The 18,774-nt window shown below is 43.5% G+C and overlaps 1 protein-coding gene across 6 annotated transcripts in view; it reads right to left on the bottom strand.

The window, feature by feature from the left end:
- Window positions 1-18,486, bottom strand: part of GRIA1 (glutamate ionotropic receptor AMPA type subunit 1) — a 468,887-nt gene extending 450,401 nt beyond the window's left edge. For 4 of the 6 annotated variants that reach the window (XM_063928344.1, XM_063928345.1, XM_063928346.1 and 1 more), the window contains exon 1: window positions 17,845-18,484. In XM_063928344.1, the coding sequence (XP_063784414.1) occupies window positions 17,845-17,935 (91 nt within the window). In that variant the 5' untranslated portion in view covers window positions 17,936-18,484. Of the gene's footprint in view, window positions 1-17,844 lie in introns of all 6 variants that reach the window. The other 2 variants (XM_063928348.1, XM_063928349.1) reach the window with 2 other exon arrangements.
- Window positions 18,487-18,774: the final 288 nt, after the last annotated feature.

Below are 18,774 nucleotides of genomic sequence, written 5' to 3'. Positions count from 1 at the left end.
ATCAAAATTGAAAGCATCTGATGAGAAGCGTAAACTTGCCAATATGCCATTTACCACACGGAGTGGCAAGGAACGGCTGAGGCCCTGGCCTATGTTCATGGCTAGTGGTTCAGATTCACATGAGGATGGAAGCACTTATCCTCTCGCTAGAAAAATGAAAAGACATAAGCTGGCAAAAGCACAGCAAAGAACTGTGCGTTCTTCTAAATCACAAATCCCCAAGGAGAGTCCAACTGTGTCAGTTGCGATGCCTGACCTTCCAAACACTGGACGGGAAGAGCTTGCGCCTTTCACCATTTGCACGTCCCCTGCAAGTGCTGGAAGGAGCACCCGCAGTCCAGTTCCTGATAGTCAAATTGAAGATGTCACTGTTGAAGTACACCAGGATGAGGATATGGGTGTTGCTGGCGCTGGGGAGGAAATTGACAAGGAGGATTCTGATGGTGAGGTGGTTTGTTTAAGTCAGGCACCCGGGGAGACACCTGTTGTCCGTGGGACGAATATGGCCATTGACATGCCTGGTCAAAATACAAAAAAAATCAGCTCTTCGGTGTGGAATTATTTCAACACAAATGCGGACAACAGGTGTCAAGCCGTGTGTTGCCTTTGTCAAGCTGTAATAAGTAGGGGTAAGGACGTTAACCACCTCGGAACATCCTCCCTTATACGTCACCTGCAGCGCATTCATCATAAGTCAGTGACAAGTTCAAAAACTTTGGGTGACAGCGGAAGCAGTCCACTGACCACTAAATCCCTTCCTCTTGTAACCAAGCTCCTGCAAACCGCACCACCAACTCGCTCAGTGTCAATTTCCTCCTTACCCAGGAAAGCCAATAGTCCTGCAGGCCATGTCACTGGCAAGTCTGACGAGTCCTCTCCTGCCTGGGATTCCTCCGATGCATCCTTGAGTGTAACGCCTACTGCTGCTGGCGCTGCTGTTGTAGCTGCTGGGAGTCGATCGTCATCCCAGAGGGGAAGTCGGAAGACCACTTGTACTACTTCCAGTAAGCAATTGACTGTCCAACAGTCCTTTGCGAGGAAGATGAAATATCACAGCAGTCATCCTGCTGCAAAGCAGATAACTCAGGCCTTGGCAGCCTGGGCGGTGAGAAACGTGGTTCCGGTAACCACCGTTAATTCAGAGGCAACTAGAGACTTGATTGAGGTACTGTGTCCCCGGTACCAAATACCATCTAGGTTCCATTTCTCTAGGCAGGCGATACCGAAAATGTACACAGACCTCAGAAAAAGAGTCCTAAAAAATGCAGTTGTACCCAATGTCCACTTAACCACGGACATGTGGACAAGTGGAGCAGGGCAGACTCAGGACTATATGACTGTGACAGCCCACTGGGTAGATGTATTGCCTCCCGCAGCAAGAACAGCAGCGGCGGCACCAGTAGCAGCATCTCGCAAACGCCAACTCGTTTCTAGGCAGGCTAAGCTTTGTATCACTGCTTTCCAGAAGAGGCACACAGCTGACAACCTCTTACGGAAACTGAGGAAGAGCATCGCAGAATGGCTTACCCCAATTGGACTCTCCTGGGGATTTGTGACATCGGACAACGCCAGCAATATTGTGCGTGCATTACATCTGGGCAAATTCCAGCACGTCCCATGTTTTGCACATACATTGAATTTGGTGGTGCAGAATTATTTAAAAAATGACAGGGGCGTGCAAGAGATGCTGTCGGTGGCCCGAAAAATTGCGGGCCACTTTCGGCATTCAGCCACCGCGTACAGAAGACTGGAGCACCACCAAACAGTCCTGAACCTGCCCTGCCATCATCTGAAGCAAGAGGTGGTAACGAGGTGGAATTCAACCCTCTATATGCTTCAGAGGATGGAGGAGCAGCAAAAGGCCATTCAAGCCTATACATCTGCCCACGATATAGGCAAAGGAGGGGGAATGCACCTGACTCAAGTGCAGTGGAGAATGATTTCAACGTTGTGCAAGGTTCTGCAACCCTTTGAACTTGCCACACGTGAAGTCAGTTCAGACACTGCCAGCCTGAGTCAGGTCATTCCCCTCATCAGACTTTTGCAGAAGAAGCTGGAGACATTGAAGGAGGAGCTAAAACAGAGCGTTTCCGCTAGGCATGTGGGACTTGTGGATGGAGCCCTTAATTCGCTTAACCAGGATTCACGGGTGGTCAATCTGTTGAAATCAGAGCACTACATTTTGGCCACCGTGCTCGATCCTAGATTTAAAACCTACATTGGATCTCTCTTTCCGGCAGACACAAGTCTGCAGAGGTTCAAAGACCTGCTGGTGAGAAAATTGTCAAGTCAAGCGGAACGTGACCCGTCAACATCTCCTCCTTCACATTCTCCCGCAACTGGGGGTGCGAGGAAAAGGCTACGAATTCCGAGCCCACCCGCTGGCGGTGATGCAGGGCAGTCTGGAGCGAGTGCTGACATCTGGTCCGGACTGAAGTACCTGCCAACGATTACTGACATGTTGTCTACTGTCACTGCATATGATTCTCTCACCATTGAAAGAATGGTGGAGGATTATATGAGTGACCGCATCCAAGTAGGCACGTCAGACAGTCCGTACGTATACTGGCAGGAAAAAGAGGTGATTTGGAGGCCCTTGCACAAACTGGCTTTATTCTACCTAAGTTGCCCTCCCTCCAGTGTGTACTCTGAAAGAGTGTTTAGTGCAGCCGCTCACCTTGTCAGCAATCGGCGTACGAGGTTACTTCCAGAAAATGTGGAGAAGATGATGTTCATCAAAATGAATTATGGCCCTCATTCCGAGTTGTTCGCTCGCAAGGCGAATGTAGCAGAGTTACACACGCTAAGCCGCCGCCTACTGGGAGTGAATCTTAGCTTCTTAAAATTGCGACCGACGTACGCGCAATATTGCGATTACAAACGAGTTAGCAGTTTCAGAGTAGCTCCAGACTTACTCTGCCTGTGCGATCATTTCAGTGCTTGTCGTTCCTGGTTGACGTCACAAACACACCCAGCGTTCGCCCAGGCACTCCCACCGTTTCCCCGGCCACTCCTGCGTTTTTTCCGGAAACGGTAGCGTTTTCAGCCACACGCCCCTGAAACGCCGTGTATCCGCCCAGTAACACCCATTTCCTGTCAATCACATTACGATCGCCGGAGCGAAGAAAAAGCCGTGAGTAAAAATACTTTCTTCATAGTAAAGTTACTTGGCGCAGTCGCAGTGCGAACATTGCGCATGCGTACTAAGCGGATTTTCACTGCGATGCGATGAAAAATACCGAGCGAACAACTCGGAATGAGGGCCTATAATCAATTCCTCCGTGGAGACATTCACCAGCAATTGCCTCCAGAAAGTACACAGGGATCTGAGATGGTGGATTCCAGTGAGGACGAATTAATAATCTGTGAGGAGGGGGATGTACACAGTGAAAGGGGTGAGGAATCGGAGGATGATGATGAGGAGGACATCTTGCCTCTGTAGAGCCAGTTTGTGCAAGAAGAGATTGATTGCTTCTTTTTTGGTGGGGGCCCAAACCAACCAGTCATTTCAGTCACAGTCGTGTGGCAGACCCTGTCGCTGAAATGATGGGTTCGTTAAAGTGTGCATGTCCTGTTTATACAACATAAGGGTGGGTGGGAGGGCCCAAGGACAATTCCATCTCGCACCTCTTTTTTCTTTCATTTATCTTTGCATCATGTGCTGTTTGGGGACTATTTTTTTAAGTGCCATCCTGTCTGACACTGCAGTGCCACTCCTAGATGGGCCAGGTGTTTGTGTCGGCCACTTGTGTCGCTTAGCTTAGTCACACAACGACCTTGGTGCGCCTCTTTTTTTCTTTGCATCATGTGCTGTTTGGGGACAATTTTTTTGAAGTGCCATCCTGTCTGACACTGCAGTGCCACTCCTACATGGGCCAGGTGTTTGTGTCGGCCACTTGTGTCGCTTAGCTTAGTCACACAGCGACCTTGGTGCGCCTCTTTTTTTCTTTGCATCATGTGCTGTTTGGGGACTATTTTTTTGAAGTGCCATCCTTTCTGACACTGCAGTGCCACTCCTAGATGGGCCAGGTGTTTGTGTCGGCCACTTGTGTCGCTTAGCTTAGTCACACAGCGACCTTGGTGCACCTCTTTTTTTCTTTGCATCATGTGCTGTTTGGGGACAATTTTTTTGAAGTGCCATCCTGCCTGACACTGCAGTGCCACTCCTAGATGGGCCAGGTGTTTGTGTCGGCCACTTGTGTCGCTTAGCTTAGCCATCCAGCGACCTCGGTGCAAATTTTAGGACTAAAAATAATATTGTGAGGTGTGAGGTGTTCAGAATAGACTGGAAATGAGTGGAAATTATGGTTATTGAGGTTAATAATACTATGGGATCAAAATGACCCCCAAATTCTATGATTTAAGCTGTTTTTTTAGGGTTTTTTGAAAAAAACACCCGAATCCAAAACACACCCGAATCCGACAAAAAAGTTTCGGTGAGGTTTTGCCAAAACGCGTCCGAATCCAAAACACGGCCGCGGAACCGAATCCAAAACCAAAACACAAAACCCGAAAAATGTCCGGTGCACATCACTAATATATATATATATATATATATATATATATATATTGAAATAAACGATGTACAGGTGCGCTGATAGTCTTTCAATAGTTCATTCACAGTTCACAGGTAATGGACCTTGTGCTGTTGGCACTGGTGTAATGGACACCGCAGCAATTCCCCAGAGGCTCAGAATCCCTTTGAGCAGAAAGATACCTGGAAAAAGAATTTAGGAGAATGCGCCCATAGTGCAAATCATTTTTTATTTTATGCATGCATCATTAGACACAAACAGGTAAAAGGTAAGTGTGTTCCCGTACCAGATAAGACCCACACTTTGGGCCAGTCACAGAGCATAAAAAACATCCACCAGGCAAACCTCCGCCTCTGTGTACGAACGCCAGGACCATGCACCGCGTCGATACTCCGGACCCGTCTGGCCACTCGCAGCGGACACAGGGAGAAGAAGGCCGAGTGGAACAAAAGCACACACGTCTGGCAGGCTCCGCGGAGCCTGCCAGACGTGTGTGCTTTTGTGCTTTATATATATATAAACAAAAGGCAGGTCCGGCTCTCCCATTAACCAATGCAATTGCGCTGGGTGCCTCCACAGTAATGAGATACAAGCAACGACAGGTGCGGCACTCCAAGTGTCGGGGACAAAATTACTCTTGAGTCCAAGTTGTAGAGTTGTAGACAAGTTGTCTACAACTTGGACTCAAGAGCAATTTTGTTCCCTGACGCTTGGAGTGCCGCACCTGTCGTTGCTTATATATATATATATATATATATATATATATATATATATATATATATATAAAACATCTACACAACCTCATTGAAATTACAGAATTATGTAAAGTAAATGTGACTTTACAAGCAACAAACTGCAAGTGAAAATGAACACAATTTTAGGAAGGTTAAAAAATACTGTAAATACAAAGTCTGTCTGCATAAGTGAGCACACCCCTAAACTCATTCTTTGTAGAAGCAGCTTTTGCTTTGCTTTTTTTTTTTTGTATCGAATCCAAGTTTGCACACCTGGTTCTGTCTGACTCTTCTCTGAAAACACATTCCAGGTCAATCATATTGTGCGGGTTTCCTTTGTGCAGAGCCCAATTCAGGGTGTCCACAATTTTTCAGTGGGATTGAGGTCTGGATTCAGATTGGGACTGAGCCTTTGCAAGACTTTGAACTTTCTTTTCTGAAACCATTCCTTGGATGTTTGCCTTGGAATGTTACCATGTTGGATGGTGAAGTTCCTCTTCCCCTTCAGCTTTCTGAATGCACCAGGTGTCATGCCAAAATATATTGATATTTGTAAATAATCATTATGCTCTCTAGCTTGACATGAGCACCTGCCCGGCTACAGAGGAATAGCCACTAAGCACAATGTGTTACGTCTGAGGATTGTTGTGGATCCGGATTTGGGGAAGATGATTCTGGTGCACTTGGATCTCTGAATAACAAACGAGCGGGACGGATGAAGGTCTTGCGCATTTATTACTTGGTGTAGTTTAACAGGGTTCACCAAAGACAGTTGAATAGAGATACGACTATAGGTTAGCGGGTGGCTGAGGATACCGGAACCGTGACCCAGTACTTTAAATGAGGATTTCCGAAGGCTGGTTACTGCGGCGTCTGGAACAGGTAGATAGGTAGGACACGGGAACAGAGTCGGCAGTTTGCGTAAGGCTATATCAGGAGGCTTGGGTACTTTGCTGTAACAAGAACCTGACACTGGAGACGCTGCGGGAGCACAGAGAACTAGCTTCACAGATATTGTGAAAGACGTTGCACTGGCAAATTCCCTCCTCCAAGCCTTCCTGTTTTATAGCAGCTGCTCTGAGCTAATTGGCCACAGGAAAGTGATCAATTGGTGAAGTGTGGGCAAGAGAGGCTTTTTGCCCACATCCAAGATGGCCACCGGGAACACAGCCCAGCCTGTTCACAGAAGCCCTGGCTCCACAGCAGCACTGCTAACCCCTGCCGGAGGGACATGCTGCCAGTCTGCTGAGCTGCCAACCAGTGCCCCTGCCTGTCCTCCCAGCGCACCCTGCCCGGCGCCAGCAGCCCGCACCTCCGCCAGCTGGACCTCTCCAAAGGGACAGGTAAGAGCTGGCTCCCCTGAACAGTCTCCCGCCGGACCGTGACACAATGCTGCTGTACGTACAGTATCTTTTAGAATTATGGCCAAAAGTTCAACCTTGGTGTCATCAGACCATGCGGCATACTCATCAGTGGCGGCTCCAGAGGTGGGGCTACAGCACATTCCAAAGTTCAAATAGAGGAGCCACACCAACTGCCACCGCAATGCACCAGTGACTCCCCTATATGAATATTGGGCTGCAGCCCTACCACTGGATCCGCCACTGATACTCATAGGTGGTCATTCCGAGTTGTTCGCTCGCTATCTGCTTTTAGCAGCATTGCACACGCTAGGCCGCCGCCCTCTGGGAGTGTATCTTTGCTTAGCAGAATTGCGAACGAAAGATTAGCAGAACTGCTACTAAAAATTTTCAAGCAGTTTTTCTGAGTAGCTCCAGACCTACTCCTAGATTGCGATCACCTCAGTCCGTTTAGTTCCTGGTTTTACGTCACAAACACGCCCTGCGTTCGGCCAGCCACTCCCCCGTTTCTCCAGACACTCCTGCGTTTTTACCTGGCATCCCTGCGTTTTTTTAGCACACTCCCGGAAAACGCTCAGTTACCACCCAGAAACGCCCCTTTCCTGTCAATCACTCGCTGATCAGCAGTGCGACTGAAAAGCGCTGCACGAACAACAGCAAAACTGCTAAGTTTTTAGTTAAATAACTAAGCGCATGCGCGCTGCGTACCATGCGCATTTAGCAACAAATCGCAGAATAGCGAAAATCAGCAATAAGCGAACAACTCGGAATGACCCCCATAGTCCAGTAGTGTAAAAACAGGAGAAGTTTGTGATATGCAGGGAGTGACTAGTTCCTGTAACTTCTATAATGTTGCAGATGCCTCTGGGTAGTCTCTCAGAAGGTTTCTGCTTGTCCTGTCATCAACTTTGTAAGGACGCCCTGATCTTGGCAATGACCGTAGTGTGCTACATTTTCTCTACTTATTGATAATGGTCTTCATATTGTTCCATGGTACATGCAATGCCTTTCAATTTTGTTTATACCCCCCTGCTGCTGTTCTGAGAGTTCCTTGCAGACCATGGCTATCAAAGCAGGATGTAACAGCTGATCTTTATTTGGGTTCCTCCAAAACACTTTCATTGCTAACAGGTACTGTATGTGCCGTTTACCTTAGAACATGATAATTATTGTGATTGGTTATATCTATGAACATAGCTATAGTCCCATAATTAAAGGTACATGCTGTTTGAGTCAGAGAATTGTAGGTTCGGTATTTCACTTGTGTTTCTTAAGGTCACATTAAAGGTGGAAAAGGGTCTGAAATCATATATCTTGATTTCAGGCTGTACTTCACAAATACCTGTAAATTCAGTGAGCTTTTTTAATAAGATAGATAGATAGATAGATAGATAGATAGATAGATAGATAGATAGATAGATAGATAGATAGATAGATAGATATGTCAAAGATGATACAATGTTATGACATTGGGCCTAATTCAGACCTGATCACAACAGCAAATTTGTTAGCAAATGGGCAAAACCATGTGCACTGCAAGGAGAGAGTTAGGTTTGGGTGGGGTGTGTGTTAAAACTGAAACCTAAATTGCAGTGTAAAAATAAAGCAGCCAGTATTTATATTGCACAGAAACAATATAACCCACCCAAATCTAACTAATCTGGAGTAAAAAGTCTATGACAGGTGAGGCAGAGCCTTTTCCGCCCATCTCTGATCAAAACGAACCAAATTTCTAGCAGTATATACTGCTGCACCTGGGTATAATGCCCACATGCAGCCTTGGGCTCATATATTGTGCGTAAATCTGCCCCTGGTAATAGCCAATGCCTCCTGAGCCATTTACCTCACCGCACGTCCATGAATCTATCTATGTATCTATCTATCTATCTATCTATCTATCTATCTATCTATCTATCTATCTATCTAGTGAGAGAGAGAGAGAGAGAGAGAGAGAGAGAGAGAGAGAGAGAGAGAGAATTAGCTCTGTAAGGTTTTCAATGTCAACTATTTGCAGAAATTGAAGCTTATTCACTCTTATACATGCAGGATGTTTCCATTGTTCCACATCTGTTATTGGTCACCAGGACATGGATGAAAATAACCAGAAACACTAAAACAAACAAACAAACAAACAAACAAACAAACAACTCAGATATGATATAATTCTCTTGACCCTTTTTGGTTTTCCGATTCCCCATCTGCCTACATCCTCAGACCAGATTTCATACTCTGCATACATTTATATTGGAGGAAACCGCCTACATATCTCAATTATTTCTGAATGCTGTTGGTATATTTCTGCAGCAGAGCACATTCAGTACACAGTGTCGTAAATATTTCTGGCTTGCAATTTTTTTTTTATTATGTTCTAAAAAGTAGCCAGTTCTAGATCATCAAATCAAGGCATATATAAAACACTAACTAACTCACTCCAGCATGTATTCAGTTAATATAAGACGACTTAGAAATACATTTTATAATGTCTAGATAAACACTTTGGTCTTACTGTGTACATATCTCCCAATTGTCCCGATTCCAGCGGGACAGTCCCACTATTTGGATACTGTCCCCCTGTCCTACCCACGTGTCGCAGTGGTCCACGGGCAGGGGGGGGGGGGGGTGTTTGGTGGGAGGATGGGAGAGCCAGTGATCACCGCTGCTCTGCTTTGCGAATCAGCTGGTGATCACTGAATAGATGCCGTGTGTTTGCGCACAGCATCTGAACAGTGCGGGGAGATGAGTAGGGGGCGGCCCAGCTGACAAAAATGGGGGGTCGTAATTCGATAACCCGCCCCTTCTCCCGAAGCTCCGTCCCCTTCTCACAAGGCCACGCCAATTTCAAGCCACGCCCACTCCTGAGGTCTAAAAAAGCTTGGAGTTATGTTGTGTATAGCACATCTGCAATAGTTTCCAGTACCTGAAATAGTGTGAATAACCTAAAACATTTAGGAACATACAGTACAGGGCTGTAACTAGGGGATGTGCAAGCAGTGGTCTGCTGCCCCACAGCCCCTGCATCTGGCTTAGCAGGGAGCCAGAATTGTGGCTGGGGTGCTTTGGACACACCAGACATGCACACTGCAGCCTCTACATCCCTCCAGAGCATACGGAGGATGCTTCGAGCTGTGCTGTTCTTCCTGGCAGGTGGTGGCCACACCTCCTTGGCATGACATCATCAATATTAGGAATCATGCTCTGTTAAATATTCTCTGTTATTGCTGCATATAGTAGCAATAAGAAATTATAAAAATGTGGATTTTACCAAATGATGTCTCTGGCTGGGACACGTACTCCAATAATAACCTGTCCTGGCAAATAGTTAGAAAGTAACGTGATAACTAATGTGACACTAGTGGGATTCCTCTCTGACTAAAATTGCAGTACTGTCGCACATTCTGTATGCTACTATAGGCACCAGCTACCGGGGCTAAGCTTTAGAACGTTTTGCATTATGCAGCTTGGTAAAGTTCACAATTCAGTTGAACCCATAGAAACCTATGGAGTCTGCTTTTGTGATCAAAAATGGGGAACTGCAGCATATATATGATGTTTGCTGCAATTTCCCCATCATTCTAGGGATAGTTCGTTTTTTGGGGGGATTTCCCCTATTTTTGATAAATATTCCGCTTAAACTTGAAAAGATCTCATACTGTATTTGTATAGTGGCAAAAAAATGTTACAGTATTTTATATTGTAAGTATGTACAGACAATTGGACAGTATTCTATTGTTCTTCCTGCAATGCTACATTTCTAGTGTTTTATTGTTCCGCATGCTGTACAGTATATCTTATATGAAGATGGGCAGTTTAAATGCAACAGATTTATACGGTATAGAAGGATATTGGGGGTAATTCCAAGTTGATCGCAGCAGCAAATTTTTTAGCAGTTGGGCAAAACCATGTGCACTGCAGGGGGGGCAGATATAACATGTGCAAAGAGAGATAGATTTGGGTGTGGTGAGTTCAATCTGCAATCTAAATTGCAGTGTAAAAATAAAGCAGCCAGTATTTACCCTGCACAGAAATAAAATAACCCACCCAAATCTAACTCTCTCTACACATGTTATATCTGCCTCCCCTGCAGTGCACATGGTTTTGCCCAATTGCTAAAAAATTTCCTGCTGCGATCAACTTGGAATTACCCCCATTGATCGTTGGCCTTGTCATGTTCAGGGTTATAGAGCCACATGTCTTAGTTGATACAGCACTGCATGTAGGAACAAATCTATCTATACCATATGCAGTATGCTGTGTAAGTTGGGTGGGACTGGTACGTTAGTAATGGAAATTTGGTGAGTTTTGATCGGAGATGGGCGGAAAAGATAAGCGGGTGAGCCGTAGACTTTTTACTCCAGAGATTTGACTATAAAAATGATTTGAATAATACAAAGAAGATATTTTTTACATATTCTTTGTATTTTTCATATACTTTATACAGTCAAAACTCTGACACAAACGTTAGTATGACAGGAAAGGCTCTGCCTCACCTGCCTTACCCAACCGCACGTCACTGCTGCACATGTAAAATCTGCCCCACCTGCTGCTCAACATGGTTTTACCAAGGTGCAAAGTTACTTGCTTTATGTTTCTTTTTTCCCATCCCATATAGTCTGTGCTAATTGAATTGGGGGTTCCCCATCTGGATCACAAAGCCGTACCAGACATTATGTCTCATGCATTGATACAGTATATCTGATTTTGTACAGTTTTAAGGATAATATTAATATATCTTTTCCATACTACAAAGAACGGATCAGTTTTGTTTTCATTGGGACTCGCGGTATCTACACAATACATTGAGGGGTTTCTCCATGCGGAATCTGAATATAGGAGGGACAGGTTGTATCTGCAGATTATTGCTGCCGCCCTTCTCGGCACGCCACATCTCCACATCTGGTGTCTTTTACGCTCAAATCTACAACTTAGTCGCACAAATGAAATATTCAGATGCCACAAAATTGCTCAATGGAACTGCACTGATTCATTTCAGATGCAGCACTGGCCCTCATTCAGACGTGGTTGGAGGTGCTATTGCTGGTGCGTACATATGAGCTCTAGGGGGAGATGTACTAAGCCTTGAAGAGTGATAAAATGGTAAAGTACCAGTCAATCAGCTCCTAACTGCCGTTTTTCAAACCCAACCTGTAACTTGGCAGTAAGGAGATGATTGGCTGGTACTTTATCTCTCTCCACTTTATCACTGCCCAAGCCTTAGTACATCTGCTTCCTAATATGGTAACACCCCCTGCATGCATTACTGATCCGAACTGCATCCTAGGATGCAGCATTGGTTCATCTCCAACACCGTCAGCCGGCTGCGTGCAAGTCAGCCACCGTATTTACCACAGAGAGGCCAGGAAATCTCCATCCTCTGATGGAGATCATGGCCTCGTCCCTCCCCCTTCAACACTGGTGACACACCTCCATTTTAAGAAACGGAAGGCTGTTGCCGCCCCCATCCTATGTGCAAACAGCATCAGACTGTCAATCACTGACCGTCTGATGCTGTCCTGCATCTATCATCTCAGACCAGTACTGCACATGCGCAGTACAGGTCCAGCATACAGAACATCGTTGTTTTGCGGCATGCACCTCAGATCCTTTGGGATCTGAATGAGTCTGAATACGTACACCAAATGCTATGATGCGGTGGCCATGGCTTGTTTTCACACCAAGTTCCATTGAGCTTCATCTGCAAATTTTTACATGCTTAAAACGAATGGTCACTGGTACAGATTTCTTTGTCTATAGTAGGAATAATATGGTAATTTAAACGAAAAGTTGCTAAGCTACACTGCTTTGCGCAGCTCATTCACGCCGGGCGTCTTGCCCTAAAAGGCGTATTGGGGCTTGGTGTATGAGGACACATCTGTATGTATGTAAAATTGTTTCTTAGCAGCTATGCTTTTGCTATCATACAGCATCCCTTAGAAACATGAAGCCCTCATGGTATTGCTCCAAAAAACATTGCCCATTCCTGTGTAAAAGTAACGTAATTAATTAAATGTTATTCAGCTGGTTTTTTAACCCATAGCTAGAAAACTCTCCTTAAAAGGCATTCCTAAAGCCAAATAATGTCACTCATATAGTGGTTTTAATGTTTCTGCGGCGCCCCCCATATGGAACACTAGCAAGATGTCACCCTCCTAATCTGTGGAGACAATGATGCCACCTCCCACCTAGTAGTAGCAGGATTGGGGGTGCTGTTTCTGTAAGGAAGAATAACTATGGTGCCCTAGGGCTCACACCAAACCAGCTTTCAGAAGCTCTTGCAGGGTTGAGACCTGGTGCTATTTCTTTACGTAAAGGTTTCTCATACTGATCTGAATCAGATTTACAATATAAATGAGGTAAAAGAGCATTGTGCTTTATGTACTCCAGTAGCATTTCGCCCCTGAGAGACATGGCTGTAGCAATCATTGTACATTTGTCTTACATTGAAAGGGTTATTAACAGTGATCACTGCAGTCACCCTATTAATGCACAAGCCCCGCATACATTAGAGAACACTTCCCAAAGGCCCGAAGGCAACAAAGCAGAAAAAGGAAGCAAAAAAAAAAATTCAACACAGCTGACAACTCCAGGAAGAAAAACAAGATTTGAAATTGTAATTCAGGCGTCGTTTGCATCAAAATGAAGCCAATATAAATCCAGGATGCAGGGAATCTCATGTTTTTGTGTTGCCCTAAGGGACTGGGTGATGTCAGAGTGTGTCACCACCAAGCAAATGAGAAGAAAACAGTACAACCAGTGTTTTATACCAAGGAATACAGTTGAGTTTCATTGGAGTTCCTTCAATGCAATTGGCAACCATACTGAGAAACTTAAAGTGGACCCATCTCAGAGGAGAGGCAGACATTTTATGGGATGAACCCATATTCAGCCTATCAACTCATTGGGAAATAGTGATGTCACTTATTCCTAGCCAATAAATAGGCTGCTTTGTTGTGAATAATGGTTGCCTCCACACTTGATGCAAGGAGCTATGATTGAATTAGTATGTAGCAATTACCCATAGGTAAAATTTTATATAAAATGGATCTGTAAAATGTAAATGGTACAATACTTTGTTTAATACAATCTCTTCATTATACAGTTCACGATACATCGTATTTTAACTATGATAATAGTATTTTTGTTTTACATTCCTCATACTGTGCAGTATATACTGTAGATTAGTATCAAATATAGGCCAATATTTATCAAGCCTTGGAGAGTGATAAACTGCACGATGATGAAGTACCAACCAAACAGCTCCTAACTGTCACGTTACAGGCTGTGTTTGAAAAATCACAGTTAGGAGCAGATTGGTTGGTACTTTATCACTCTCCAAGACTTGATAAATCTGGACCATAATGATTATCACTTTCATTTGATGAGGTTTGGTCTGAAGAGAGAAATTATCAAACAATGGTCAAAAAGATATGAAAAACCAAAACTCTAATTGCTATAACAATGAACATCAGGAAAATCGAAATAAATATAACACGCCATAGCAGATCCAAAAAGTGTCTATTATATTGTACCTATGAGTATCTGTACTACCTACCTGCCTGGAAACTGCTCTGTAACTTATGGTCTGGGATCTGAGGTATTATTATATAATTTACAAAATAGTTTTCTTTCTTTTTTATTTATTTAATAAATTAAAAAATGTGCCATCTCCTTTACATATATAGTATATTTAGGACATAGACTTATCATAAGCCAAAATAAATCATACAGTGTGCAACTACAGTCACAATCTTGTAATATTGCTAAATCCTTACATACTGTAGCCATTGTAATCCGGGGGACAGATACAAAAGTTATGTTACAGTATATATCATTTTATTTCAGAGGACGTGAAAGATGTCCTTCCAACTGTTATTACTGACTGGGAAAATTCCTGTTGCAATTACATGAAGTGGTTAAATGCCATATAATATATTCTCCTAGCAAATCATTCTCCCTGGCCTTTGCAATGTGGAGCTAACTTGTACAATGATTGTTAAAATCAATCTGACTCATAGAAAAACACTGACAAAGTCGATAATCCCTTTATTTCCTCCATTCACTTCATGAGAACCTATCTGTCCAGTCACCAAAACTGTAATCCCATGCCAAAACAATAAAACTCTCAGACTCAATCCATTTGCCAATGTAATTGTGTCTGATGAAAAAAAAAAAAACACTTCTTGACTATAAGACCAAATATGGAACACAAGGGTATAATCCTAGCACCTAGTTTGTGGGCCATTTCATAAAATTCCCTATAAGAAGTGCCAGTTGCAACGGCATACTTGATCTAGCTACAGATGCTAAAGAACAGACCTATGCATTCATCTATATTCTTAGTTTTTCACCCAAAATGGACAAATCTACGACACTATAAACAAACATAAAAATGGCAAACAATGTCGCCCCACTGGTAGACTCTAAAACAAGATATTTTTGTCACTTGCAAGTCAACGTCTATTTAAATCATCTGCAAGATGAAATAATGCATGAGGCAGTATGTCACAGGGCATCTGTGTGTCTCAGGACATTCTGTTACACAGAAAGCACAAATGACTTCCTCTGCAAGGCCACATCACTATAATGTGCCTTATCAACATGTCCCTTGTACACTAAGAATTAGAGCACTCGGAAGCTGGAATACCGAGAAGGACAATGAACCCGTAGTATTATTTAGAAGAGGAATATCCATAACAGGGAAACACAAATAGTAACCAAAATATACCTAAAATAAAAAAAGGGAGGAATGTAAACATATTTCCTTCTGGTAAAATCATTTATCATCAAATATATAATACAGACATCTTGTGAACTCCAAATAGGCCGTAAGGGTTTCTTGGATACATTTAGACAGAATATAGAAATGATTGAAGTCGATAACAATTATGTGAGGAAAAAATACATATTTGGGCCCAGTGCTTTGTTTCTTTATGTAATAAAATCAGTATGGTGGTTAAGTAGTTAGATGCATACTGTAACAAACATAAGCAGCCTATCTAGAGCTTTCTGCCATTCTGTCTTTACATTTCTGTATATTTATATTTCCTAATCACTATGTGCCCTTCACTGGCCAGATAGGTGTATTAAATACTGTCAGAAATATCTAGGAAATATCCTCTATGGCCCTTGTACAAAAGGAACTTTTATTCTCCTTAAACCAATGCTCTCATATCGCTCACAGGTGGTTGGGAACAAAAACCCCTTAAGAAAGGAAGCCAAGCATAGACAATGAGCCTGATGCAGTGTGACTGGCCGGGGAGAGGGAAAACTGGATATTGCAAAGCTGCTGATGCAGTAAAAAAATGTCCTAAAAAAATATAAAATATAAGTATTTGATTGTCATTTGTACCACACAGAGCAATACTGTATTTAGGTACATTGTACATCAACGGCTAAACATGACCTACTGTAGTAGCCTGGAAAATAAGTAAGATATCTGTTCATTAAAAACAAATGGATTAAATTCCCATTTTTCCAGGCTTATTTTGACTCATTTTATTTTGTTTTAACCCCTTGTGATGGAGATTGCACTGCACTGATTTGCAACACATTGATCCTTAGCAGGCAAGAGTGAGAAATATAGAATAATGTAGAATGTCTTGACAATGTAAACGAGAAAAATGTAATCTAGTTCTATATAATTCTATAGAGATATAGGGCTTTTAGCTTTTTAAGAAATCATTTCTATTGCAAGGGATAGGTGGGAATGAATGTAAAATACAATCAGCTTACAGTAGTGTAGCAGCAACAGTTAGCCTAACAAGGTGACATGCTGAGTGCATAATCGTTGTACCATGTCACCAATGTCAGCTAGAATACAGTCTTTTCTATCTTATGTCAATGCAACTGGATCACTTCAATAATATAATCTTTACAGATGCTGTGATAACAAGAGCAAACATCGATACAGCAGATCCTGATAACAGGTGGTGGAGCAAGAGATTATCTAGGTGCCAATGGCACTGAATACCCTAACATGCTGTACAACCTGCAGAAGAAGCAGCCCCATCACTTTATTAGGATAAAACACTGCAAATCCCTTGTGACAGTATACCATGTGATAAGCAGAAGATAATGTGATCAGGTCCTCTCGGCGATCAATGGGTTAATATGCAACAATCAGATATTGAATAACAGCCATTTGCATTTATGGTTTCAGTTCCATCGCTGAGCGATTGTTGCATAAGTGGTTTCTATTACAAAGGGGATTTATGACAAATCTATAAACACACAACATTATTTGAACTAGGTTGATTTGCTCACTTGCTATTATGACCTAATGATCTCTGTCACACACACACACACACACACACACACACACACACACACACACGCACACGCACACACGCACACACACACACACACACACACACACACACACGCCATACAGTATGTGGAATAACCACATAACTATATCTGATTACATCTCATTGACATGTAATGCAAGTCTTCAGTATAAGAATGCACCCCCTGTGTTTGTGGTATGTTTTGTACAATCAGATTCATTATCACTTCTGGTAAAGGACAGGGCATTCAATGGATTGTCCTATTTGACTAGCCTCTGGTGCATTTCCCCCGAGGATATCAGAGAAAGCAGATAGCTAGCAACAATGGTTTCTGTTCCTTGCTGTATAATAACGATAACCCTATATGCAGGACCTATAACAAATCCTTTGAGTGCCAGATGATGCTTGCAGAGCCATGCATGCAAAGCCCCCCTCCCTCCTCTCACCATGTAATGGGTTAATAGTGCATGCCAGGAGGAGGTGGGAGGAAAACAGTCGTGATTGAGAAGCCTTGAAATGCCGGAATAATGTGTTATTCGAAGCTAATAGAATTTAAGGCATCAGAGGGATAATGAATGTGTTTGTGGTGGTAGGGGAGGGGGGGTCAGGGTAGAGTCAGGGACAGAGGGACATCAGAAGGGGCAGTAAAGGTATGAGCTATTGATAAGCAGGAAGTGTCTGGCTCATGGAAACTTTGGGTGTGAATAATTAGCTTTGCCTACAAATTGTACCCCTATCAAAGCACTTACTTTAGGTATAGTAGCCCTTAAAATCCCAAAATGCACTAATAATTATCATAATTCACATCATTCCTTTTTCTATTTCTTGTAATAGATATTATCTGCCTTGTTAACCCTTTAGGTCCTTTCTCACTCCAACCCCCCCTCCCATCCACCCCCCCTTCCCTCCAAAAAGCAATCAATGAACTTACCGATCTGGATAATGTTAGGAAAATTGGGGAAATTCACCCCAAGCACTGCCCCTAGAAAGCTTGTGCAGAAGAAGGCAAAGATGTGCTGCATATTTCCTTTTGCATTGGCGGAGAAAAAGATCAGCCCTACTTCCCAAGCAAAGATTATATTTTGTTGCTGTTGTTGTTGTGTTTGTTTTCTTGAGGATGGAAAGCCTCTGAAGTGAATGACCTGGCCTTCCTCCCTATACTTGAGGTTCCAAGGCGGGGGGTGGGGGAGTCACAGAGGGGCACTGGTTGATGATGTTGAGAATTTTTGGTGTCTCTCTCCGTGGTGCTGAAAACAAGGCTTGCCTTCTGTTCCAGGCTTCTGTGTCTCCCCGCTTACACTGTGCCTCTTCCTTTATCCATCCAGCTCTTAAAATGCTGTTTTAACATCAACTGACAGAAGGATTAACTGAACACCCAGAGAATGAGAGCCCTCCTCATTCACACACAGACACACACTAGCACATACATTACTCTCTCTCCACACTCCATCATGCTAATGTGCCTTTATTACTGTAGCCAAGCAACTGCCTCACATTCCCCAACCCCTCTCCATCCTCCTGATAGGAGCCAATGTACTGTAGCTGAGGGTAATCTCTCCATCCTCCTGTCCCTAATACACCCCACACCCTCCTGTAGTGTTCACCATAAGTGCACCCCCCACCTCCCTCCTGTGTCACAGTGTCACAATGTCTCCCCTCCCTTTTCGAGCGGTATGGTCTCCCCTATAAGACAGACACTTATGTGTGCCACTTTGACAGGGAAACCTGGTTTTCTCCATGCACCTACCCCCTCCTGTACTGAGAATGATCACTGTCAGTCTGCATATCCATGGTGATACATATTTACACTAATGCTGAGCTCCCTGTGACATGCCACTATAAGTGATATATATATATATAT

Source organism: Pseudophryne corroboree, chromosome 6 (genome assembly GCF_028390025.1).
Source record: "Pseudophryne corroboree isolate aPseCor3 chromosome 6, aPseCor3.hap2, whole genome shotgun sequence".
NCBI lineage: Eukaryota > Metazoa > Chordata > Amphibia > Anura > Myobatrachidae > Pseudophryne > Pseudophryne corroboree.
Note: the sequence above shows the minus strand (reverse complement) of the source record. Positions and strands in the feature narration are given on the sequence as shown.